Here is a 27,824-nt window from a genome sequence, read left to right on the forward strand (position 1 = left end):
GCCCTGTCCGTAGGTACTGGTGATGCTTGAAATTTGCTTTTATCAATAACAGGGTCCTGTCTTGGTTAAAGTTCCCTGCTAAAATTGTTTTTCCTTCCTTGGTACCTAAAATTTCGTTCACCTTGTTAAGGAAGTCTAGGTCTTCCTTATTAGATTAGATTATGAGGACACTCAGTCCTTGTTTATTGTCATTTAGAATGCATTAAGAAATGATACAATGTTCCTCCAGAGCGATATCACAAAAAAAAACAGGACAAACCAAAGACTAACACTGACAAAAACACAATTCTAATATATAGTTACAGCGGTGCAAAGCAATACCATAATTTGATAAAGAGCAGACCATGGGCGTGGTAAAAAAAAGTCTCAAATCCTGGTTGACTCTGATAGTCCCCAATAGCAGGTGGCAAAAAGGGAGAAATTCTCCCCGTCATAAACCTCCAGGCACCAACAACTACCGATGCATTGGAAGCACCCCACCACAGCCGACTCTGAGTCTGTCCGAAAACTTCGAGCCTCTGACCAGCCCCTCCAATACAGCCTCCCGAGCGCCATCCTCTGCCGAGCGCCTTCGACCTCGTCCTGGCCGCCGAAACAAGCAAAGCCGAGGACTCAGGGGCCTTCTCCTCCAGAGATTCCGGACCACACAGTAGCAGTGGCAGCGAAGCGGGCATTTCAGAAGTTTCTCCAGATGTTCCTCCGTTCTCTCACATCCGTCTCCATCAAATCAGAATTTACAAATACAGATATCATTCGGAGTGGCCGCGTGCGCTGTGTCATGCCGCCATCTTCTCCTCCCTCACCCTCGGTGCATATATTAGGTGCATATATGTTACAAAGTACTACTTTCACCCCATTAATAAGTGCATCTATACAAATTATCCTGCCTTCCTTGTCTTTAGATTCCCCAAGCAATACAAAACTAAGTTTTTTGTTAACTAAAATCATTGTCCCATTTTGTTTGCTATTAAGTGATGAATAGAATACCTGGCCCACCCAATCTCTTCTAAATTTCAGTGCTTCAACATCTTGAAAATGTATTTCCTGGACAAATGCAACATCAATTTGTCTACCTTTAAGGTATGATAAAATCTTTTTCCTCTTGATTGGGTTTCCACACCCATTAATGTTCCATGATATGAAATTAACCACTTTTTTGTCCTAAACTTCATGCACACATGTGCAAAAATATACATTTACCCGGATGGCTGAGTCTGGAATGCAATAAAATGAAAACTCCCAAAAAAACCTGCTGTACTCTATCCCCATGCTCAGTTATTACCAACAAACACTGCAAATGCTGTGCTCTCAAACAACATAACCCAAAAACATAGAAACAATATATTCCTGCCAGATTAACTAACAAATAAAAACAAACAGGCAGGATAAACTCCACAAAGAAACAGAAAAGAAAAGGACACATGATATGGTCTGCAAAGTGCCGAGCCAGCTAGTAAGCCTAGCCCTAATCAGACTACTTTAACCAGCTCCCCACCCACCTTGTTATACAGTACCTAAAAAGTTATCTCTACCTATTACTGCAATCATATCCTGTCTCTCAGTCAGTGCCAGCGCCACAGATTTCCTGAATGATTTTCTCTGCTTCTGCAGCGATAGTAAAGAACTTGTTTCTTCCTTCCACGTGAAGCGTAGAACTGCTGGATAAGCAAGTGCATACCTCACGTTGACTTTTTGCAGCATTTTTCGAGCCGTAGTAAATGCCCGCCATTTTTCAGCCAATTCTCTGGACATATCTGGAAAGAAGGAAACTTTGCATCCCTCCCACTCAACTCCCCTCTTTGCTTTGGCTGCTTGCTGCACTTTCTCTCTGGCCGAAGAGCGTAAGAATCGTATTAGGACCAGCTTGGGAGGGTGATTCTCGCCCGGCCTAGGAGCTGAGGCCCGATGTGCCCTCTCAATCTCAAACTCTGCTTTCAGTTCAATCCCAGATCCTTCGGACATGATTCTTTGCACACACTTAATCAGACCGCTGGTTTCTGCACCCTCCTTTAGACCGATCAGCTTGACGTTGTTATGTCTGCTCCAATTCTCAAGCTCCTCGATACGGTTTCACAGCAGGTACAAGCGTTTATTATTCTGCTCGCTGGCACCCACCAGTTGCACAGTGGTGTCCTGCACACTAGAGAGGCGGCCCTTGATTTCTGCCAGCCTCTCTTGAATGGCATTGACGGAGTTCTTCAACTCCGTTGTCATTTCCTTAATTGTAGATACATCAGCAGCCACCACGAGTAGAGTGGAACTCATACGACTAACCTCAGCCAGTAAATTCTCCATGGTGGAGCCTTGGTCCGTCTGTGTCGTTAGTGTGGCCTGAACTTCGGATTGTGGGCTCTGTCTTGTAGCCACGCGGCTCGTTGTAGCATTCTTAGAAGGTCTCGACATCATACAGAGTTATCTCATAAAGTTGTTATTAGCAGTTTTAGTGAAGAAAACAAACAGTTTCTAACTGCGGGACAGCTGTATATGGATAAGGCGGGATAAATATGCTCTAAGGTATAAGGCGGGAGGAGAAGATGGTGGTGCGATGCAGCGCGCGCAGCTCTCCAGTGAAATTATATCGTATTTGTAAGTAGGATGCTGTGCACAATTCTGATTTGATGGAGACAGACATGAGAAGGCACAGAGGAACATCTGGAGAAATTTCTGAAATGCCCGGTTCGCTGCCGCTGCTACTGTGCGATCGAGAATCTCCGGAGGCAAGGCCCCAAGATCCCCAGCTTTGCCTGCTTCTGGCAACTGAGGCTGGGGTCGAAGCGTTCGGCAGAGATGGTGCTCGGTACTTGGTGTCAGAGGGCTGATCGGAGGCTCAAAGTTTTCCGACGACTCAGAGTCGGACTGTGGTCAGGCATGGCAGGGAGAGTTTTCTTCCTTCTCCTGTCTGTGTGAGATGTGGGACATTCGAGAGACTTTGAACTTTTTTACTGTTCCATGGACTGTTCTTCATCAAGTTATGGTATTGCTGCACTGTTGTAACTATATGTTATAATTATGTGGTTTTGTTAGTTTTTTCAGTTTTGGTCTGTCCTGAGTTTCTGTGATATCAAACCAGAGGAATATATTGTATCTCTTTTTAATGCATGCATTACTAAATGACAATAAAGGAGGACTGTGTGTCCTCATAATCTAATCTAATCTAATAATTAGTAGAATTTCATGGTGGGTTGTCGGAGCTCCGCTAACGTGTGGCCATCTTGCCCAGTGCCCACGTGACTCCCCCTCAGAAGGGTTTTTTGTGGTGTTATGTAAAACAACAATAGAATCCCAGGAGTGAGCTACAGGCAGAGACCTAATCCAGGGGTTTGGAGGTTTCTATATTAAAAATAAACAGATCACTGGGAGTGCTTTAGAGGCTTGGATCTAATGCAGGGATTTAGGGGAAATTTTATGTTCAATAACAGATTCCCAAGACTGAATTATAGGTCATAATCTATTCCAGGTGTTCAGAGGGAGTATATATAAAATAACAGATCCCTAGTAATGATGTCGAGGCTGGGATAAAATCCATGGAATCAGTGATTGGCATATACTGCAGGTAACAGATCCTATTGAGTAAATTACAGTTTGGGATCTTCTCCTGGGGCTCAGGATTAAGATGCAGGTGTTTTGGTGATGTGCTCTGTGTTTGTCTTTTCCATTTACTGTCATTCAATCAGTGTGTGATGCCCTTGCTCTGACTTTGTAGACATTCCTGGCAAGGACAGTCAAGTGGCAACAATCAGGAGATGGAGAAACCCTTGCAGCTGGTTTATAACATAGACGGGAAGCTGCAGCTGAACTCAGATGCTCTGAGGATCCTCCAGTCCATCGAGGATCCAATGGTTGTTGTGGCTGTGGTTGGTGCTGCTCGTACAGGGAAGTCCTACCTCATGAACTGTCTCGCTGGAAAAAAGAAGGGTAAGGGCAGTGGCAGTAAACTTCCACCTCTAACCTTTCACCTCTGTTTACTATCTGTCTTGCAAAAATTATCCCGAGACCTGAGACACACAGGGCACACTTGCATTGTGAAGCTGTCAGTAGTGGGAGATGTACTGAGATGTCATGTTGGTTTTTCCATCATGGTTTTGGACAATGAATCCAGAGAGATCTGGGGAATTTAAACTGCATTTTTGCTTCATATCTTGGATGCAGAGAGCACACTGGTCTCGTTAATGGAGACCAGAGTTACTTGCTGCAAAACCAACTCTGTGTTGACCATCAATTGTCCTTTTACACAAATTCTACAACAATCCCATTTTATTCTTCCCATGTTCCCACCGAGTCCTCCCAAGCCCTAACTCTCACTCACAAACTAGGGATAGGGTACTCACAACCTGCATATCTTTGGGCTATGGAAGGTGATAGATCTACGTATGTTCTTGCAAAGTTTACTTCTCTATCTCTCTTTATCTCTCTCCCTCTGCAGGATTCTCAGTGGATTCAGACATGCAAGCTCACACCAAAGGAATCTGGATGTGGTGTCGATCCCTCCCTCACAGACCCAATGAGGTCCTCCTGCTGTTGGACACCGAGGGTCTGGGAGATCCTGAGAAGGTCAGTCCCTCCCTCTCAACTATCCCCCTCCTCAGAACAGTGGTTTCATTACCAAATGGGTCACCCACAGACAGAGGAATGATCCACAGACCAGAGTTCAAATCCCACCACAGGCAATGGGGACGTTTAAATTCTCTTTACAATCTAGATTATAAAGCTTAATTAATTTCTTAATTAACTAACATTGCCATTTAAGGTTCCTGCTGAGCTTCAGGGAGGAATTCTGCTGTATTTTCCATTGGAACTGTATGTGGTCCAAGACCATTACCTATTCCAAGTTTCCTGTCCCACTCACACAATTTCCCATGCCCATCCTCCCAAATGAAAAGAACATTAAGGTACCATGACAGTGTGCTCTCCCCCTGCACTGTATTGGTGAGCACTGGCTGAGACTTGGTCTGTAAGGCTTCCCTTGGCCATACACCTGCCACTGGTGGCATTGACAGGAAGGATGCTGTGGAGGGAAGCCTCACCTACCAATCTCTGCACACACTGTGCAAGAAATGTCCAGAAATGGGATGCTTATCTATTCGACTGATCTCTGAGCAAGAGCTCCCACTAACTGCTCATTTGTTCTACCTGCAGGGAGACATCGATAATGATAATTCCATCTATTCATTGGCTATCCTTCTGAGCAGCATCCTCATTTACAATGGTCAAAGAAACATAGACCAGCAAGCCCTGAAAGACCTACAGTATCCTTCACTGGTGTCTCCCAGTCCTTCTCTTTCAGGGAGATATCTTTCCAGTGACCAATGTCTCTCAGTTCCTCTCTCTTGGGAATATCTACACAGTGACTGATGTCTCTCAATCCAATCTCTTAGACAGAGATTTTACACTGACCAGTTAATCTCAGCCTCTGTCTCTCTCAGTAGGATATCTGGGCACAGAATTACTTTTCTCTGCCTCTTTCTTTTGACATATATCTGTACACTGACCATTGTCTCTCAATCACAGAGTCATTGAGTTAAACAGCAGGGAAAGCATTCCTTCAGCCATGTTTGTCCATTCCGACTAAAGTGTATTCTCAAGCTCATTCCATTTTCCAGCACATTCCCATATCCCTCTGATTTCTCATCATCTTCAGACCCGTCCACGTACTTCATACGTGTGTCTAATGTATGTGCTTCACCCACTTCCTCTGCTGACTAGTTCAATATAATCACCACCCTTTATGTATAAAAAAAATGACATCTCAGGTTCTTATTAATCATTTCACCCTAACCATAATACTATATCCTTTAGTTTTCATTTCCCCAACCTTGCAAACAAAGACCACTGACTCTATCAATACCCTTCGTGATTTTGATTTTACAGCTATGAGATCACCACTCTATCTTCTATGCTCCAAAGAATAAAGGTCAAGGTGTCTAACCTCTCAGTTCCATGACTCCTGGCAACATCCTTCTAAATGCTTCTTTGCCCTCTTTCTGGTTTAATCACATCTTTTCTACAACTGCATGTCTGAAACTGTACATAGTACTCCAAGTGTGACCACACTATTGCTTTATACAAATGTAGTGTAACCACCCACTTCAAACTTAGTGCACTAACTGATGAAGGCCAGTATACTAAAATCTTTATTCACATCCCTGTTCTCTCTATTTGCGACTTCCCTTTAACAGAACCACCTTCTTCACTACAACAACAGGAATTCTGCAGATGCTGGAAATTCAAGCAACACACATAAAAGTTGCTGGTGAACGCAGCAGGCCAGGCAGCATCTCTGCACCTCTTCCTAGAGATGCTGCCTGGCCTGCTGCGTTCACCAGCAACTTTTATGTGTGTTTCTTCACTCCAAGGTGCTTCTGATGTACAAAAGTATCTAGATCCCTTGCATTCCATGCAAAACTCCTACAATGATTAGTCCTTCCAAAATGTAACTCTGCACACTTATCTGAATTCCATTTGCCATTCCTGAGCCCAGCTGACCAGCTGACCAAGATCCCACTGCACTTGCTGGTACTCCTCTTCACTGTCCACTGTGACAGTGAAATAATGCTTGGGAACTGTGCCCATCTCCAGCACTTCCACAAATACATTTCCATCTTGCTCTTTCAGGGGCCCAATTCGCCCCATGTTACTCTTCTTTCACCTCATGCTCCCTTCTGCCCTCCAAATTTCCATCTTGAGTGTACTCTGGCATCATCTATATATATTCAATTATTCTTTGATGATCTCACCTACCTGTTTCTGAATCAAGACATTTCCTCTTTACACGACCAGAGTTACAATAATCTTTGTCATCCAGGGTTCTCATACACCAACAGCTTTGCCTTTTACTCATCAAGTCCTTCTCTCTTGGGTACATATCTCCACAATCACTGGTGTCTCTTAGACAAACTTTCTCTGAGAGGGAGATCTGTACACTGACCAGTGTCTCTCCGTACCCCTCTCTAAGGTGGAGATCTGTACTCTGACTGGAACCACTCTGTCTGTCTGTCTGTCTGTCTCTCTCTCAACGGGAGATCTGTACAATGACCAGTGTCTATCAGTAACTCTCTCTCAGGGGCAGATCTGTACAGTGACTGACACTGACATTCCTCACAATTTTCCTGCCAACCCTTTATCCCTTTATCCTTGATGTTGCTCCCAGATTTGTGACTGAACTCTCTAAGCGAATCCAGATGAGGTCCCAGCCCGATGTCTCTGACAGTTGGGATTTTGTCCGTTTCTTCCCTGAATTTGTCTGGGTGATCCGTGATTTGACACTGCGTATGAAGATTGATAGAAAACTTGTGACTCCGAATGAGTACCTGGAGCACAGTCTGAAACTAAGGGACAGTGAGTATGTGGCAGTGCCAGTCTCTGAGGAGATAGGGTGAACTTGGAAAGGGGCCAGAGAAGGGAGGGAGCAGGGTTGAAGTCAGTGTGTCAGGGGGTGGTGGAGGAAGGGACAACCTGTTACCTTTGAGAATCTGTGCACACATATAGTCCAGGGTCTCCCAGCCCCTTCACATCTCTCATTCCCCACTTACTCTGCATTCCTTTGCCCTGTTCACATTAACATTCACATTACCTCACAATTCCCTGCATTGACTTGATACCAATGTACAGCGTCCTCTGGTTTGATGGTATAAATGCTACACTCCCACCCATCTGTCACCTCCTTCCCATCAGAGTTTCATCTGATTGGCTTGGCGCCGCTCTCCCATACACACACACACCTCTCAATCAGTATGACCCTCAACTACACTGTATGACACCAATGTCACATCATTACCCTCCATGCCAAGTCACCTGACCCAACTACAATGCACTTGATGCCCCTCCCACACATTCTGTCCCTCGCCATCACATCTCGCAAACTGCTCCCCTCTGTTTCCTTCCTGTCCTTCCCCTATTCCTCTCCATGGCCCTGTGGGTAACGGTCATCATGTTGGGAATGGGAGAACAGACCCAGTGAGGGTGATTCCTGCCTGATTCCTGGTTCTTTTTTACAGATGAGATCAGAGAGCTGGACAAGGAATATAATGAACTCCGCAGGTGTATCCGCAATCATTTTCCCTCACGTTGCTGCTTTGCACTTCCACCTCCCACCACAAATCCGAAGATACTCGAGCAACTCCAGGAACAGGAGGACAAGGATCTGGATGAGAATTTCGTCAAGGAGCGGCAGGATCTCATCAATTACATTCACACCCACAAGAAAGTCAAGAGAGTTCTTGGGGGTCAGCTGGTCACTGGCAGGAGTGAGTAACCGGGCAAAACCTCATCACCTCTCTTCAGCATAACACACTAACCTGGCATGAGAAGATCTGTAGATGCTGAACATCCAAAACAACACACACAAAATGCTGCAGGATCTCAGCAGGCCAGGCAACATCTATGGGAAAGAGTAAAGTCGACATTTTGCACCACGACTCTTCATCAGGACTGGAAGGAAGGCAAAAACTCAGAATGAGAAGGTGGGGAAAGGGGGGAAAAGTATAAGGTGACAGGTGATAGGTGAAACTAGGAGGGGAGAGGTGGTGAAGAAAGGAGCTGGGAAGTTGATTAGTGAAAGAGATACAATGCTGGAGATGGGGGAATCTGATAGGAGAGGGCAGAAGAGAATGGAAGAAGGGAAAGGGGGAGGATCACCAGAGGGAGGTGATGGGCAGGTAAGAAGAGAAGGTATGAGAGTGAAACAAGAATGGGTAATGGTGAAGAAGGTGAGGTTGGTAAATGACTGGATGTTCTAGAAATCAACCTTCATGCCATTAGGCTGAGCACCTTCTCTCTAAAGCACCACAAAACGCGATATTTCCTGGTGCCCCCACCCACCATTTCAATTCTACTTTCCATTGCCATTCCAACATGTCGTTGTGTGGCATTGTCTACTGCCACGATGAGGCCACACTCAGGTTGGAGGAGCAGTACCAACCATCTGGGTAGCCTCCAAACTGATGGCATGGACATCGACTCGATGTGTGTATAACAGATGTGAATGGAAAGCAGGTTGGATCCGATTGAAGTAACACATACAAAGTAAGATTTCTAGTGTCTGCATATTTTCTTTTGTTTGTAATTTGATTACTACACTGTGAAGTCTCTTCCATGGATGCCTACCCTGAAGGAATTTTAAACTTCCCTTCGATGGGAGTTCAGTGAAACCTTCTCTCACTGCTCCCTTCTGTGATCCCTGCTGCTGTCCAACACTTTGACCGCGTGTTTACCCGGGCCCACTCACCTTGTGTTTCTATTTCCTCTCCCCCACCGTTTATATCTACTCTGCAGCTTTTTTTTCTCCAGTCCTGCAGAAGGGTTTTGGCCGGAAACATCAACTGTACTCTTTTCCATAGATGCAGCCTGGCCTGCAACCTTCCTCCAGAATTTTGTGTGTGTTGCTCAGATTTCTAGCATCTGCAGATTTTCTCTTGTTTGTGACGGGGTCCAATTGGAAGTGTGTATACTGGAATTGAATGAGAAGGAGTAGGGACGATTGTAATTGTGTTAAATGGAAGTGAAAGAGAAGGGGTTGGGATCCCATTGGAAGTGAGTATGGTGGAAATTTATGGGAAGAAGTTGGGATCCCATTGGAAGTGAGTACAATGGAAATGAATATGAATAGGTAGAGATCCGATTGGGAATACAGATAATGGGAATGAGTGGGATGGTGTGGGATACCAGCATAAGCGTAGAGGGCAAAAATGAATGGGAAGAGATAAAGTCCACTGCGAATGAATGGGAAAGTGTGTGGACCCATTCGGAATATCAACTGTGGTATTGAATGGGAAGAGTTGGGATCATGGACTGTGGGATTGAATGGGAAAGGGGTGGGATCTCATTGAGAGGATGAATGATGGGAGAATTGAAGGGGGTGTGATCCCATTGGAAGTGAATGAGAATGGGTTGGGTACATTGGGATATGGAGAGTGGGAATTGAGGTTCTGATCAGATCCCCAGGCACTGACCTCCAGAAACATCCCACACAGGATTTGTTGAATTGATCAAGGCATACGTGGGCATGATGGCGGATGGATTCCTACCATGTGTGGAAGGCTGTGTCACCAAACTAGCGGAGGTGGAAAACCAAGCAGCATTAGATGAAGCCCTGAAATTCTATAATGATGAAATGAAAAAAATCTCAGAATATGACGATCTTACTATGAGAAAACTCATAGAATATTACAATAAGAGGAGCAAAGAGGCATTCAATATCTTCCACAAAAGATCTATGAACAACAACAGTGGCAAATACATCCAACAGCTGGAGGTGAGCTTCTAAAGTTCAGTGATTACCAACTGTCTCAACTGTACAACAGACCTGGACCCAACCCATACAGACATAGACTGAGAGACAGAGAGCATAGATATCATCCTGAACGTGAGGGACTGAGAGACACCGGATAGTATAGTTCACTCCCTGAGTGACAGTGGCAGCAAGACACTGGTTTCTATATAGGTTACTCCCAATCAGTGTACATATCTCTCTCTGAGAGAGAGAGTGACTCAGTAATATAGTTAGCGCACAGATCTTTCACTGAGAGACACTGGTCAGTGTACGGATCTCTGCCTGAGAGAGAGCAACTCAGAGATATAGTTGGTGTGCAGATATACCACTGAGAGAGAGGGACTGGGAGACACCGGTCAGTGTACAATATTTTATTTCCTAGTTTACCATACATCTTTCCTTCACTCCCAGGAAACAATGCATTCTAGTTACGAGTCTCTCGAGGCCAAGATCAAGAAAAATTCAAAAGAGGAATGTGAGACACATCTACAAAAAGTAATGTCATCACTAAAAGCAAACCTGACATCTAAACATTACCAGAGACCTGGTGGTTTCCAGGAGCTGAAGAAGGATCTTGATAAGGCCATCAAGGAGTATGAAGAAAAGACTAAGAACAAAATGGAGGTGTGTTCAATATTTTACAGCAAGGCATTTACTTTTCAATTCTCATGGCTTTTCGTTCCTCTGCCTTGCATGAATTCAGAAAACTCCCTCATCTGCCTCCTCCCTTTCACCCAACAAAAATGAACTTTCCGTATATCTGGAATGGGTTTAACTGGATAGATTAGGTTTGTGATCGGGAAACCAGTTATGCTAGGCTGTGGGAAGAGTTTCAGTGGGTAGGATTTGTCAATGATGGGGTGAGAGCCTTTGGGCCTGTGGGAGGAGATTCAGTGAGCAGGGAGTCAGTAATGGGGCAGAATACCCATGGGCTGTGAGAATTATCTTTTAACGCTGGTTTTCAAAGCCTTCCAATTTCTCCCTTAAAAAATCTTAACTGTGCTTCAGTGGAGAGAGTTCCAGAAGCCAATCCTGCATTGAGGGAAAAATGTATGTCTCATATCTCTGTTGATCAAGTTACCTGTTTATCTAACTCAGCTTTGCGATTCATGACCACTTCCCATACATTCACCATCCAGTCCATGTGCTGATTCTGGGTTTTCCCACAGAAGTGTCTAGACCCAGCCTGTCTTACTTTCTCTAATAATGTAATCTGTCCTTCCAGGTATCAGTCCAGGAACCCATCTCTGAACTGCTTCCGGTGTGTTAGTGTTAAAGGAGACCTATACTGACCATATTCCAGATATAATCTTACCAAAACCTGATATAACTGAAGTATTATCCTTCCACTATTGTTACGCACTTGATTTCTCCCAACTACCTGCACACAAACATTTTGCAAATCTTGTACTAGGGCACCCAGATCCCTCTATATCTCAGACTTCACAAACTCTCCCATTTGGATAATATGCTTCTATTTATCTTTCTGCCATAATGGATATTTTGCATTATCCCACATTGTGCTCGACTTGCCTGATCCTTGTCAATTCACAGAAAATATCTCTCTACATCACCTCTGTGTGTCATTCTTACAACTTATCCTTGTGTCAATTGGCAAAAAAATTTGCTTTCATCCAAGGCCACAATATAAATTGCACATAGTTTTCAGTTGCGGTTTTACCAATTTCCTCTAGATTGGTAAGAGGAATTTCCAAATTGTGTATCAATCCCCAGCACTAGATATTTGATGGTGCGAGCCTGTCTCTGGTCCCTTGTGGACTGGTGTGGTGGGAGAGAGCTGGACTTGAATAATTGTATCTTCTTTTCTCTGTAGTGGTGTGCTGTCCTCACCCACTTCCTGGAAGAGGAAAAACCTCGTCTAGACCATGTACAGGAAATAGACAGCAAGCTGACGGAGGAACAAAAGCGTGTCTCTGGTGAGAAAATAAACAAAATGCTCAAAATATTCAGGTCAAGGTGCATCTGTAGATTTTAAATTAACTCTTTGAGTCTGAAAACTGAAAATGTGAGACAATTCTGCTGGGTATTTCACCTCAGTGTTCATCAGAAACATACTGAGATCAGGGAGGGGTGTGCTTATGTTCTTGGACATGTTCATACTAAGAAGAGGTTGGTGTTCTGTCTCTTGAAGAACATAAACAGAAGGCCAGAGTGGGGTGCTGAAGAAGAGGAGGTAGATTTGAGGCAGGAGTAGGAGTTATCAGTGAGGAGTGGTTAGTCCTTGTTGAAGAGATATAGGTGCAGAGACAACAAAGGGGCTTGGCATATGATGTCATATGATACCAGCTCATTAACCCTTTATTGTGCATTTGTCATTTATGTCTGAAATGAATATACTAAATGTCTTTGCCTTCTACTGTACTGCTGCCACCCAGCAACAAATTCTCATCATATGTTGGTGATAATAAACCTGATTCTGAATTCTGAGCTCATTGAGGTGTCAACACATGGAGAAGAAGGGAAAGCCCTGGCTAGGACAGAACTCTCCACTTCAGAGAAAGGAAGATCAGACAGATTATTGAAGACATGGCAGGAGGTGGAGTTGGGGTCAGGGGTGGGTAGAGGGTCGGAAGGATTGTAGGAAGTAGGGAGGCAAAAAGCAGAAGGCTCAGTGGGTTGAAGGGGTTGAGGCATACTGGGAGGCATGAGATACCAGGAGTGAGTGGGAAAATTTGGTAGAAGATGAGGAGCAGTACGACCCAGGGATGGCATGAAATAATATTACAATGGCAGAGGCAATAAACAAAAATATTCAATACATGTTAGAATAGATCAACAGGTGTAATGGGGACTTGCTCATTGAGTGGACATATCAAATTGGTCAAGGCAATCTTGAGGAGGACTTAGCTTTCCAAAACAATGTGTTACTGAACCTACAAGGGAATGTGTTATCTTTTTCTCATCATGGGTAATGAGAGAGACTACCGATCTTGTAGATAGAGATCATCTAGGAAAGGGTGATTAGAGTATAATTGAATTTCTCATACAAATGGAGAGTCAATAGTTTGATCCAAAACCCAGTGTATTATACCAAAGCAAAGGAGAAAACAACGAGATGAGAGAGGAATTAGATAGTGTAGATTAGAAGCACAGGCTACATGGTGGGACAGTGGCAGCAGGAGGGAGACCCCAGTATTTATACTGATCGTGGCTGTGGGTGATGGGAAAGGAAAAATGCCGTGGGACACCGACCCCTCTTGTAGGCAGAAAAAGGGTGCTCCAGTGGTTGGGAGACCTCCCAGTATTGCTGCTGGGGCAGTGAACTCGGTAACAAGGACACAGACTATAAATGTTCTATTTTATGTTCAGGCCTCAGGCTAGGCCAAGAGCTGCCTATTTCTGAACAAGGAATATTTTCCCTGGACTTGTTTACCAGGCTTCAGGGATTGTGTGAAGGGTTGAGATGAGGACACTTGCTCCTCTCTACCTCGGGACGTGGCTCTGGATGGACTTCCAGACCCAGAAACAATGAGGCCATCCTTCAGTCTGATACCTGATGTGCAGAGGGTCTATCCCAGTGGCTACCAACAGGCCCAGATTCCCCTGAGGTGTATGAGGATTCCTCCGCAACTGATCATGGGTTTAGGATTGTCTTGGAGATGGAACAAGCTGGTAGTTTTGGAGATCCATGGCAGAGAGAGGAATGCACGTGTCAGCTATAAGTGGCTTCTGACTGGAGGGGGACAGGTAGTTGTGCTGTGGGGGACTAGTATCCACTGACAGTGAGAAGATGGACTGCTGTGTGTCCTGTACAATGATTCTCCTCATCCTACTCCCTTCAAAAAGACACCACTGGCTATTGACTTCTCAGTTGGAAATGGCACAGTTCATGAGGTGTGTCTGTGCACCTGGTGCTGTGCTGTGCTTCAATACACCTGGTGCTGTGCTCGGACCACCACCTGTTGTGGGCAGAGCTCATTCTATCACATGTGAGCAGGGTCCACTTACTGGCACTTTAACAACTAGCACTTTAACAGGCTAGAGGACAGCCCATTTCTATGATTTGCTCTGACTGTTGTGAGAGATGTAGAGAGGAGCAGGGGAGTTTCCCCTCTCCAAGGTTCATGGGCAAAGCTCACATTTATCTCTTCAGGAGTATATTTAGGGGACAAACAAGGAGCGGAGATTTGAGAAAGAGGACAAAGATGAGACCTTAAATATGTTGTTGTTGATTGCATATATATTTGTAAAGAATAATCTGAGAAATATCTAAAAGATTACTTTCTGGAAAAAGAAGAACAGGTTGAACAGTGATGTCCCTCTTTAAAGAATGGGAATTCTCACCCTCTATTATTGATGCTGACCTCACTCACATATCTTCCATTTCCAAAACATCTGCATTTACCCCATCTTTCCACAACCTTCACAGTGATAAATTCCTCTTGTCCTTACCTACCATCCCATGGTCCCCTAACACATCATTCTCCAGAACTCCCACCATCTCCAAAGGGGTCCGACCACTAAATATACCTTTACCTCCCACACTCTGCATTCTGCAGGGATTCCCTTATCCATACGTCCCCACCAGCCCCCTCCCAAATAAACACCCTCCGGCACTTATCCCGGCAAGCAGCCTAAGTGCTCACTTGCCCGTACACCTCCTCCATCATCTCCTTTCAGGGCCCCATTCAGACCTTCCAGGTGAGACATTTCACCTGCAAGTCTGCTGGGGTTGTCTATTTTGTCTGTTGTTACCAATGCGGCCTCCACTACATTGGTGAGACCCATAGTAAATTGGGGGACCGTTTTGTCGAGCACCTCCACACCATCTGCCACAAGCGGGACTTACTGGTAGCCAAACATTTTAATTCCGATTCCCATTCAAACATGTTGGTCCGTGGCCTCCTCTTGTGCCAAGAAGAGACCATCCTCTGGGTGGAGGAACAACACCTTATATTCCATCTGGGAATCCTCTATATTGATGCCATGAGTATTGATTTCTCCTTGTAAACAAGTTCCCATCACTCCTTCCTCTATTCCCCACTCTGACATTTTACTCCTTCTCACCTGCCTATTACTACTCCCTGAGTTCCCTCCTCCTTCCCTATCTCCTATAGTCCACTCTTCTCTCCTATCAGATTGCTTCCTCTCCCGTCCTTGACCTTCCTCTCCTACCTGGATTCACCTATCACCTTCTAGCTTGTATCTTCCCCCTCCCCCCACTTTTTTATTCTGCCATCTTCCCCTTTTCTCCTCAATCCTGAAATAGGGACACAGCTGAAACGTTGATTGTCTATTCATTTCCATAGTTGCTGCCTGACCTGTTGAGTTCCTCCAACATTTTATGCATGTTGTCTTACATTGAACAGTGAGTGAACTCCCTCTCCATGTTCTGTCTCACAAACCTAGGGGAAATGACACCTTCGCCACTCTCTGCATGGACTAACCAATTCATTCTCTGCTCTTTTTTGTCAGATTTGGAAAAGAAGCTCTCACAGATGAAACAGGAGATGGAGAAAAAGGAGCAGGAGAGAAAGGCGGCTGAGGAACAGAGGGCTAAGGAGATCATGGAGCAGATCGAGAAAAAATTTGAGGAGGGAAAAAAGTACAGTGTGGATGAGCTGAAGGAAGCCATGGAGCATATGAGGAGTGAGTTGGAGAAATACGAAGTCGAGGGCAGGAAGGAGGATGCAAGAAGGGCTCAGCAGATGTATGAGTACCTGGAGAAGTTATATGAGAAGGCAAGAAATCGGATTTTCGGAGATTTCATGAGATCTCTGTGTGACTTCATCAAAAGCATACTGAAAAAGATATCTCCATAATAAGACCATAAGACCACAAGAAATAGGAGCAGAATTAGGCTATTTGGCGCATTGTCTGCTCCACCATTTTATCATGGCTGATCATTTTTTTCCCTCTCAGACCTATTCTCCTGCCTTCTCCCCATATTCCTTCATGCCCTGACCAATCAACCTCTGCCTTAAATTTACATACAGACTTGCCCTGCACAGTAGCCTGTTGTAATGAATTCCATCGATTCACCATTCTTTGGCTGAAGAACCTCCTCATCATCTTCATTCTAAAAGGATGCACCTCTATTTCAAGGCTGTTTCCTCTCGTCTTCGACTCTCCGACCAGAAACATCCTCTCCACCAAGGCCTTTCACCATTCAATAGATTTCAATGAGGTTACCCCTCATTCTTCTTAAATCCAATGAATACAGGCCCAGAGCCATCAAATGCTCTTCATATGACAAGTTGATCAAACATGGAATCATTTTCGTGAACCTCCTTTAAACCCTTTCCAATTTCAGCACATTGCTTCTAAGATAAAGGGGCTAAAATTGCTCTCAATACTCCAAATGAGGCCTCACCAGTGCTTTATAAAGTCTCAGTATTACACCCTTCCTTTTATATTCTAGTCCTTTTGAAACAAATGCTACCATTGCACTTGCCTTCCTCACCACAGACTTGACCTGCAAATTAACCTTTATGGAATCCTATACAAGCACTGCCAAGTCCACTTGTGCTTCAGTTGGTTGTATTTTCTCTCCATTTAGAAACTAGCCAACCCTTTCATTTCTTCTACTAAAGTAGAAGTGATACACTTCCCCACACTGTATTCCATCTGCCACTTCCTTGCCCTTCTTTGTTCATTCTCCTAATCTGCCTAAGTTCTTCTGTAGCCTCTGTACTACTTCAAAACTACCTGCCTCTTCACCTCTGTTCATACTGTCTACAAACATTGCAACAAAGCCATCAATTCTATCATTCAAATCACATAACGTTAAAAGAATCAGTCCCAACACAGATCCTGGTGGAAAACCACTAGGTACCGACAGCCAACCAGAAAAGGCTCCCTTTATTTCCACTCTTTACTTCCTGCCAATCAGCCACCGCTCTGTTGAGGCTAGGCTCTTTCCTGTAATTTGGGCTCATAGCTTGTTTAGCAACCTCATGTGTGGCACATTGTGAAAGACCTTCTGAAAAATACAAATTAATGAGATCAACTGATTCTCCTTTGTCTATGCTTAGCAAGAAAGTAGTTAAAAAAAGGTGTACATTTAGACATGTCTCCACAGCACCTATCCTGTGACATCCCTAAAGGGTTCTAACCACCCCCGCCCCCCACCCTCCCGGCCACCACCACAGCAGTCTGATCAATGAACTGGACCTCACTCCACACATTCTACATCCAATCCCCAGCCTGTTATTGGGTTGCACACACTGCAACATTTAAAGCAGGGTCAGGATTTCATCCTAGTTTATGCACAGATTCCAGTTGGTGTATTTCAGAACCACAGAGATGTGAATGAGATCATCTCCCCATGACCTTGTGTAATATGTCCCATTCACTAAATCCCCTTCCACAGACACTCTCCTCCATCACCAACTTTCCCCATCTATCAAATCCCTTACCACCATCCATGGACACTCGCTCCATCACTGACTGTCCTCACTCATTGATCCCCCACCCACAGCCTATGGGCACTTTCCCACCATCCACCGAACACACTCCCACAGCTCATAGACACCTTGTTCAATTACCAACCTCTCCCCCACCCCCACCTCACACACTATATCTCCTCCTGGACTCTCCCACCCACCAACTAGGGTCGTGGACATTTCTTCAGGAGTTATTGGACTCCGGAATTACCGCTGCCAAAATATATCCTGAGGTCCATTTTCTGCATTCCCGCATTGAGGTTCCAGACTCTGTCTTGTTTTTGGTCGCTAATTATAGAGATACAGTACACGAGTATGTATTTCTTTAATCCTCTCATACCTGTCCAACAACCAAACTTCCGGTTTGGTCGCCGGCCACTTGATCATGGTTTTCGGTCGGGCGCTGGGCACTCGGAGAGATTTGGCGGGGGGCGGGTGCCTGGCGCTCGGCCGGGGGCCATGGTCAAGTGGTCGGCGACTTGGCCAGCTCCCTCACCGGACTTAGTCTGGTGAGGAGGGTGGAGGATACCTTGCAGGACAGTAAAAAACAAGACCTGACAAAGGGTGAATGAGCTCCTTGTGTGCCAACGGCCATCTTCCGTGGAAGAGATTAAAGCCTCACCACGTATTTACGAATCGTAAGCTATGCACCTGGTCAGAAGAGACATGATGAACTTGGACGCTGCACCATGTGCCTGGACCTGCCCAAGGCCTCCGCCTAAGTAAGGGCCGAGCTTGAAGAAGCGGCCACGGCTGGAGGCCGACACGGCCTCAGGCTCAAATTCGGCGGGGGCGGTGCCAAGGTGGCCAGCGAGAACAAACTGGAGGAGGGGCTGTACTCGGTGCTGTCGCAGGATCAAAGAAGATGGAGGTGCATAGCCGCCAACTCCAGATTCGGGACGGACGACACCCACTGACTGACTGACTGACCCGTCCAACACTGTACCACAATTACCCAAAATATCTGTTGTTTAATTATATGGGGGTCTGTTTATACTTTATACTGTTTAGGCAACTCGTCAATCTCACCCTGGCACAGAACATCAGCTCCCACAAGCTCCTTTTCTCCTGGTTCAGCGGTCAGCTCTATTCAATACTGACCCTGTGTTGATAATGTGGCCCTCCTCCATTCTGCACTATGTTCTGTGGATCTCTCTCACCAGCAGAGTTTCCTCCCAGTGGCTGATGGGGAACTTGTCATCATCCACCATCAATCCACGATCAGTGTGATTACTGGATCACACTAATTGTCCAAGGAATAAATTTGACCGCCAGCAATGAACAATTGGAAGCTGTAATGCAAGAACAGATGTACATTCAGCAGAGAAACGCGAGACTGCAGGTGCTGGAATCTGGAACACCAAACAGGAAGATGGAGGAGACTTCAGTGAGTCAAGCAGCATCTGTTTGCGGGGATGGGGGAGAAGAATTGTTGACACTGGGTCAAGATCATGTGTTAGAACTGATAGAGGTGTCCTCAGCACAGAGTCTCAGCCCAAAATTTCAACAATTCCTTTCCTACCACAGATGCTGTTTGATCCACGGAGTTCCTCCGGCAGGTTATTGCTTTATATAGTTTTAGTTAATAGATTTGTTAAGTAACATAGATGCTACATTTAACCACAATATTACTTAATGAACAAATCAGTAATCTTCCCTTTAGCCGAATCAATGTAACTGCAATAATAAGAATCAGGATAGATATGTGTGGATGAACTTAGATATTGGATCTTCATCCCACCACATGGAAGTGTGGATTTAAATATTTGTATATGCTGGTAAATCTGTGAAACTTTAATAAAGGTCTGGTGTGAAGCAGAAAGTTGTTCTCTATTGTATTTAGAACATTCCGGGAGTGGGAGAATGTGATGGCCGTATCTTTGTAGGCAAGAATGTAGATTATTGGTTCAATTGTTCATTTGTTATCAAAGTATGTATGCAGTATAAAACTCTGAGATTCTTCTTATCCAGATAACCATGAAAGAAAACAAAATGCATGACCATACACTTCCCTCCACTATATTCTCTTCTATGCCCATGTCTCCCGGTGAAGTCTTTCTGCATACTCCCTGCTTCCTCATTTCAACTGGCCCTCCATTTTTCTTTGTATCATCTGCTAACTTGGCCATAAAACCAACAATTCTATCATTCAAATCATTAACATATAACTTGAAAAGAAGCAGTCCCAACATCAACTCTTATAGAACACCACTAGTCATTAGATCATTACTAATAGCTCCACAATCTCTTCAACTACCTCCTTCAGAACACTGGGGTGTAGTCCATCTGGTCCAGGTGACTGGTGCACCTTTTATCTTCTCAAGCAACTTCTCCTTAGTAACAGCAACTGCACTCATTTCCGCTCTCTGGCATTCTCTAATTTCTGGCACAGTGAAGACTGACACAAAGTATTTGGTAAATTTGTCAGTCCTTTCTTTGACTCCATTACTGCATCCTCAGTGTCATTTTTCAACAGTCTGATGTCCACTCTCAGCTCTCTTTTACTCTTTAACTCTTTATATATCTGAAAAAATTGATAACCTCTTTTTATATTATTGACTCACTTACCTTCATATTTTATCTTTTCTCTTCCCTTTTCCGTTCCCTTCTATTGGTTTTCAAAAGCTTCCCACTCCTCTAGAATCACACTAATTTTTATTATAAGACATCTGGTTTACTTTTATTCTGTCTTTGACTTCCCTTGTCAGCCTAGGATGTGTCATCCTCCCTTTAGAATACTCCTTCATCTTTGGTCTCCATCTATTTGCACTGTTACAAGGATCACCCCTTGTAATAATGATCAGAGAGGCACAGAGAGAATCTGTGATTATCAACAGTACCTTCATTGTCTAAACTAACAGGCATGTGAAAACTAACAAACAAACAAGTAACTGTGTACAAACACACTTTGTTTCCCTGACTCTCCTGAATAGTCAAAGAATAGAAAAGGTCTACACTGGCCAGTTGTTCCTTATTGTCCCGATCCACTCTCCGTGTGCTCCATATAGGGTGTCTCACCCTTGTTCTGTGATGGTTAATCTTCGGTTATCTTTAGTTTGCCTTTGAATGCCTCGGCTTTTTTATTCATTCCTTATCAGATGTTGCATTTCAGTGTCATTGGCAATGGATCATCTGACTGACCTATAACACCCTCTTATTGGCTCTGATCCATGTCAAAGATTCAAAGAGCATTTATTACGTATAAATTATCAAATTACGTATAAATTTTACACCGTGAGATTTGATTGATTACAGGCAGCCACAATGCAAGAAAACTGAAGAACACAACTAAAAACAAAAAGACTATAAGCACTGTGCTGAGAAAGAGAAAATAAAACCCACACATTATGGAAACTAATGGAGCAAACAATGGCACTTCGAACCAAATTGAGTCCTTAGATCCACTTCTTGGAGCAGCCAGATTAGGCCCAAGCCTCAGTCTCAGTTCTTCATCTTAATGGGGCAAAAACACTGCACAATTCTCAGAAATGAGCAGTTCACAGCCTCGGTGCCGTGGAGAGAGGAATGAACACTGCAGGAGAGCGAGCAAAACCAGCCCGACCCTCACCTCTGATCCTAACACTTGGACTTCCCGTCTATCTGGACTGGTGTTTACATTGTACAGGCACCAGGTAGTGCCTCAGCCTAGGACTCAGATCCCAGCACGGCGACAAACTTGGGCCACACAGCTCAAAGCCGTTCTCGATCTCACCAAATCGCCTTGGCACTTGGATCAACCCAAACGCGCACCCGGGTTAGGTGGACAGGCATCAAAACTGTTCCACAATGACTCCTCTCCAGATCGCTCACTCCAACTCCAAGAGCAATACCAACTCCATTTGTGACTTTGTCTTGAATAAGTTGCACCTCAGCTTTGAAATGCAGCTGCACGGCCCATCCTTTGAATCAGCATCGCCTCTGCTTGCGGTGATAGTTTACCACAATTTACTTCAGAAAAAGGGTTACCAGGAATGTTTTTAGTCATATTCCACAAATGACAACTGGTAATTTATGGCTCTTTGTTCTAAATCAGTTACTAAACCAGTAACTAGCTTGTATCACTCAGAGCAGGCAAAGACTCCAACATATTCACAAACTTGCAAGCTATACTTAACCAAAGAAAATCTCAAAAGTAACTTCTTATTTGGAAATTATCCCTAGTCTAGCAGATTACCTGGAGCATCATTACGTCTACTTTAAAGCATTAATCGAGCCAAGCAACTCCAGAACCAAGGCTCCCCTGTCAATCTGTGCATAATTTTTTCTCTGCAGTGGTAAGAGAACATCATGCCAAGGCCATGGCCTGGTCACTTCCATCACTCATAGTATGTGACACCACTGCCCCTATACCATAAGGTGAGGTGACACAAGCAAGCTTCTCAGAACAATGTGGATCATAATGTGTCAGTACAGTGTTTGACGTCACCATTTCCTTTACCTTTTTGAAAGCCATCTCACATTGCTTTGTTCATTGCCATTTCTTCCTGATCTGCAGTAATGAGTTTAAGGGGTGAAGCACAGTAGACAAGCTTGGCAGGAAACTGTTATGTTAGTTTAAAAAAATCCCTAAAGGACCACAACTGTGATGCGTCCTTTGGCCTTGGGACATCCACCACTGCTTGAATTTTCTCAGCACCCTTGTGTAATCTCCGTGCATCAATCGCATGACCACAGTAAATGACGCTTGTTTTAAAGAATTCACACATCCTGTTGTGTTCTGGGCCAATAGCATATTCAAGTATTAAATACACAGCAAAACTAACTGTGATTTTACCCTATCACCAGCTAGTCCTTCCTGATAGTCACCTATGCTTGCAACCAGCATCTCTATCCTCAGCTGTATCACTCAGATTCTCATTTCCCTGCCAAATTAGTTTAAACCCACCCAACAGCTCTAGCAAACCTGCCTGCAAAAACATTGGTCCCTCCGGGTTTAGGTGTAACCCATCCCTTTTCTGCAGGTCATACTTCCCCAGAAGAGATTCCAATGATCCAGAAATTTGAAATGCTGCCCCCTATACCAACATCTCAGCCACTCACACAATCACCACTTTGCTTGACCCTGCCTTATTTTTATTTGTACTTGCTAGGGAACCATGATGGCGCCACCAAAGGAAGTGAAACAAGTCATTTTTTAAAATAATTTTTTTTAATGTTTTCAAACTTGGTTCCATGGAATAATAATATCTACCCTCCCCCCTCCCCTTAACCCTTCCTCCCGATACATATCCTTACCTAAAAGAAAAGAAAGAAAAAGAAAAAAAGAAAAAAAAAGAAAGAAAGACTGCCTGGATATTGGAAGGTCTCCACATGCTCCATGGGATTTCGAAATAAATTTAATATATTTATTTGTTTCTTTTCCCCAAAAGACCAACACCTTTATCATCGGAGCACCTATATATACCATCCTACCTTTTGTAAATAAGGGTGCCAAATATTCAAAAATGTATCATATTTATCTCTTAAATTACAAGTTATTTTTTCTAGTGGAATACAGCTAAAAATTTCATTATTCCAACGATCCATACTTAAATACGAATCTGATTTCCAAGTAACTGCAATAGCCTTCTTGGCTACTGCCAATGCAATTTTTATGGATCCTTTCTGGTATTTATTCAATTTAAGTTTCGGTTTTATCCCTTTAACGTCACCTAATAAAAATAATATAGGGTTATGTGGAAATTGAGTTCCAGTAATTTGTTCCAATAAAACTCTTAAATTTATCCAAAAAGGTTGAATTCACAAACTTGCATTTTGGGATGGGGACCATTACTCAGTTTTTATTTTTGAATAGATATTGAGAAAGATAGGATGGTTAAGATTAAGATGGTTACGGTTAAGATTCCTGAAAGGTTAATTTGCAGCTTGATATGCTGGTGAGGAAGGGGAATGCAATGTTAGCATTCATTTTAAGAGGATTAGAATATAAAAGCAGAGATGTAATGCTGAGGCTGTATAAGGCATTGGTGAAGTCTTACTTGGAATATTGTGAGCAATTCTGGGGCCTTTGTTTCAGAAAGGATGCACTGACATTGGAGTGGGTTCAGAGAAGTTCATGAAAATGATTCCAGAAATGAAAAAGTTAACATATGATCAGTGATTGAAAGCACTGGGCTGGACTTGCTGGAATTTAGAAGAATGTAGGGGGAATCTCATTGAAACACATCCAATGTTGGAAGGCCTAGTTAGAACAGATTTCCCTTGGTGGGGGAAGTCTAGGACCGGATGGCATAGCCTCAAAATAGAGGTGAGGTATTGTTGACAATGTCACCAGAGAGACACTGAAACTAGTGAATACAGAAGTGTTTTATTCAACAAAAATGAGCAGCAGGCATGAAAGGTAACTGTAGAACAAACCTCCAGAAAACAGTCCCTTCTTGTCCCTCCTGGAAAAAAAATAACTTGTCCCAGGAAAGGCCAAACTTTAAGGAGGATCTAATCAAATTGGGCATCAAAAATGCCCTGTAGTTTGGAACCCTTTCTCCATTTACCTATCATTTCCCTATGGTGGATTTACATCTTCACCATCATCTCTAATGGCTACCTAGAAAACTCTAAGCAGAGATTGTTCCAGATATTTGACCAACAAATGAATGCAAACACTCACACTACTATTATAACCAGTTCAGCTCTCTGCCACGTCGGTGGTACTTTGTGACCCCATAGTGACTGACCCGAACGGATCCAAGTGTGAGTGCTAACTTTAAAAATACTCACCCACATTGACTGCTGAAATTGCTGGCTACAAGATGGGTTACGGGCGTATCCTGAATGAGCCCCTGTATGTTGTAGTGTGAACAGTTCCTGAAGAGACACTGAAGCTACTGGCTAATGGGTATAGAAGAGTTTTATTCAGCAAAATCATCAAATAGACATCGTATTCAGACACTCTTGCAAGAAGAGGCCTGCTCGATCTAATATTATATGACATTTATTATGCTAATGATCAAAGGTAACAGCAGGATAATTCTATAGTTACAATGTACCTACAATGTTTCTTTTACATTACATATCGATTCAAACACCCTCATTCTTCATCACACTCAAAATCAATGTTAATCCCCTCCAGATTTGAGGTCACGTTCATGCTTATGCAGGCATCTCCATTTCTCTTACATTGATTTGCCTAAGAGCCTCTGAAATATCCATATTGTATCAGGCTCTACCATTGTCCCCAGCAATGTGCACCGCACTCTGTGAAAAATACCTCTCTCTGACATCTGCCTTAAACCTTTCTCCACTCACCTTAAATGGGGGTCCTCTTCCATTGACCATTGCTGACCTGGGAAAAAGACACTGGTTGTCCACTCTATCTATTCCTCTTATAATATTATCTATCTATATCAAATTTCCTCTCATTCTCCTTTGCTCCAGTGAAAAGCCCTAAATCACTCAACCATTCCAGAACCAGCTTGCATGGAGCTGGAAAGGCATGTGTGACTCCTTTTAACCATTCACCTTCAAGCATGCGAATCATGAAGAACAGAGTGGAGGGTATTATTTCTGCTGGACTATAGAATGGTGAGAGAAATGAGACAAACATTTAATTGCTGAGAGATTTTGACAGTTTAGTTAATGGACAGAGAAACTAATCAGGATAGTTCAAAGTAAAATTTATGATCAGGGTACATACATGTCATCACATACAACCCCAAGATTATTTTGCTGCGGACATACATAGCTAATCTATAGAACAGTAACTGTAAACTGTAAAGATCAGGAGCTGTTAACTGTAAACAAACTGTGCAAATGCAGGTATAAATAGATAGCAATACATAACAGACATGAAATAACAATATAATAGAGTTCTTAAATGAGTGTAGCTATCCCCTTTTGGTGAAGGCCTTGACGGTTCAGGGTTGTAACTGTTCTTCAACATGGTGGTGCAAGTCCTGAGGCACCTGTACCTTCTGCCTGATGGCAGCAGCGAGAAAAGAGCATGGCCTGGGTGGTGAGGATCTTTGATGATGGATGCTGCTTTTCTACAGCCACATTTCATGTAGAAGTGCTCAATGGTTGGGAGGATTTTGCCTGTGATGTCTTGGGCCGAACCAACTACCTTTTGAGTAGAATTTTCTGCTCAAAGCCATTGGTGTTCTCATACCAGGCTGTAATGCAGCCAGACAGCTCACTTTCCACTATACATCCATACAAGTTTGCAGCGGTTTTCAGTGACATGCCCAACATCCACAGACTCTTGAGGAAGTAGAGGTGCTGTTGTGTTTTCTTCGAAATAATATTTACATTATGGGTCCAGGACAAGTCCTCTCAGGTAGTGACACCCAGCAATTTAAGGTTACTGACTCTCCCCACCTCTGATCCTCTGCTAAGTACTGGCTTATGGACCTCTGGTTTTCCTCTCCTGAAGTCAACAATCATTTCCTTGCTTTTACTGACATTGAATGAGAGGTTGTTGTAATTACACCACTCAGTCAAGTTTTCAATCTCCCTTCTGTGTGCTGATTCATCACCCCCTTTGATACAGTCCACGACAGTGGTGTCATCAGCAAACTTGTATTCGGCGTTGGAGCTGTCGTAGGTGTAAAGTTAGTAGAGCCAGGAGCTAAGCACACATCCACTTCACCTGAGAGAGGACTTTCCAGAGATTATATCTGCGCCTCTTGTAGCATTCTTGATTTGCAGATTTGAATGCCTCTGATCTGGCTCTCAGCAAGTTCTGGATTTCATTGTTCATCCGGGGCTTCTGACTGGGGAAAACCCTGAACAATTTCATGAGGACACACTCAGCCACATCAGTTTTAATGAAGTCTGTAATGACCCTATTGTAGTCATCAAGGTTCAAATTCTAGGATGAGTTCTTGAATATTGCTCAGTCCACTAACCCCAAGCAATCCTGTAACTGTTCCTCAGTCTCCCACGACCACCTATTAGTCGACTTCATATCTGGAGCCTTGCTTTTTTAGGCTCTGTCTGTATACAGGTATCAGGAATCCAGCCAACCGATCCAACATGCTGAAATGCGGTCTCAGGAAGAAACGATGCGCTTTCCTTATCGTAGTGTAAAACAGTACACTAATGTGTTGGGACCTCTGCTGCAACAGGTTACGTGCTGGTGATAAATGTGCAGGGTTTTCTTCAAACAGGCCTGGTGAAATTCGCCGACTATAGTTTGAAATGCGTTGGGATGGGCTATTTCTTGTTTATAGACAGCATCGAGCAGTTTCACGAATGCCTGCTTATGGTCAGCCGCTGGTGGGATGTAAGCTGCGGTCAGGATCTCGGATGTGAACTCCCGAGGCAAGTAGAATGGTCTACATTTAATCAGGAGAACAAGAAGCTGACATAACCCCAACATCTGTGCACCAACTAGAATTAACTAAAAAGCCCTCCCGCCATCTATTTCCTTACCAGTACTCGAGGTTCGATCCATTCTGAAGATGGTAAAACCTTCTGGTCGGATTGCTGCGTCCGGTGTGTTTGCCGTTAACCAAGTCTCAATGCAACAAACAACTGAGATCTGCCTCTGATACAGCAGTCTTGCCCTGAGATCGTCAATCCTATTTTCAAGTGACACTACATTCTCCAACAAGATGCTCGGAAGAGGAGGCCTCATCCCCTTCGCTTCAGCCTGGTTTGAATCCTGCCTCGCTTGCCACCTTTTTGGCCAACTATGAGTTTGGTATCAGAAAGAATTATGAGGGCAGATGCCACATGGAATAAAAAACTCAAAGTGCAAAGAGCTTGGATGGGTGGAGTTTGTGAAATTTATCTCAGAAATCTTAATGAATATACAGAGAGGGTGCAATACTGGATCCCTCTTAAGGAATGATATGGGACAAGTAACTAAAGTGTCATTTGGGATCATTTTGGGATGGGGACCATTACTCAGTTTTTATTTTTGAATAGATATTGAGAAGGATAGGATGGTTAAGATTAAAATGGTTATGGTTAAGATTCCTGAAAGGTTAATTTGCAGCTTGATATGCTGGTGAGGAAGGGGAATGCAATGTTAGCATTCATTTTAAGAGGATTAGAATATAAAAGCAGAGATGTAATGCTGAGGCTGTATAAGGCATTGGTGAAGCCTTACTTGGAATATTGTGAGCAATTCTGGGGCCTTTGTTTAAGAAAGGATGCACTGACATTGGAGTGGGTTCAGAGAAGTTCATGAAAACGATTCCAGAAATGAA

At 43.8% G+C, this 27,824-nt stretch overlaps 1 protein-coding gene across 2 annotated transcripts in view; it reads left to right on the top strand.

Moving 5' to 3' along the window:
• LOC140204959 (guanylate-binding protein 1-like) overlaps positions 1–17,805 on the top strand; it is a 29,092-nt gene extending 11,287 nt beyond the window's left edge. For both annotated transcript variants that reach the window (XM_072271981.1, XM_072271982.1), the window contains exons 2-10: positions 3,704–3,915; positions 4,424–4,551; positions 5,137–5,246; positions 7,148–7,335; positions 7,995–8,243; positions 9,969–10,249; positions 10,679–10,891; positions 12,102–12,204; positions 15,704–17,805. In XM_072271981.1, coding sequence (XP_072128082.1) covers positions 3,704–3,915; positions 4,424–4,551; positions 5,137–5,246; positions 7,148–7,335; positions 7,995–8,243; positions 9,969–10,249; positions 10,679–10,891; positions 12,102–12,204; positions 15,704–16,050 — 1,831 coding nt within the window. In that variant the 3' untranslated portion in view covers positions 16,051–17,805. The remainder of the gene's footprint in view (positions 1–3,703; positions 3,916–4,423; positions 4,552–5,136; positions 5,247–7,147; positions 7,336–7,994; positions 8,244–9,968; positions 10,250–10,678; positions 10,892–12,101; positions 12,205–15,703) is intronic.
• The last annotated feature ends 10,019 nt before the right edge of the window (positions 17,806–27,824 follow it).

Source organism: Mobula birostris, chromosome 11 (assembly GCF_030028105.1).
Source record: "Mobula birostris isolate sMobBir1 chromosome 11, sMobBir1.hap1, whole genome shotgun sequence".
Lineage (NCBI taxonomy): Eukaryota > Metazoa > Chordata > Chondrichthyes > Myliobatiformes > Myliobatidae > Mobula > Mobula birostris.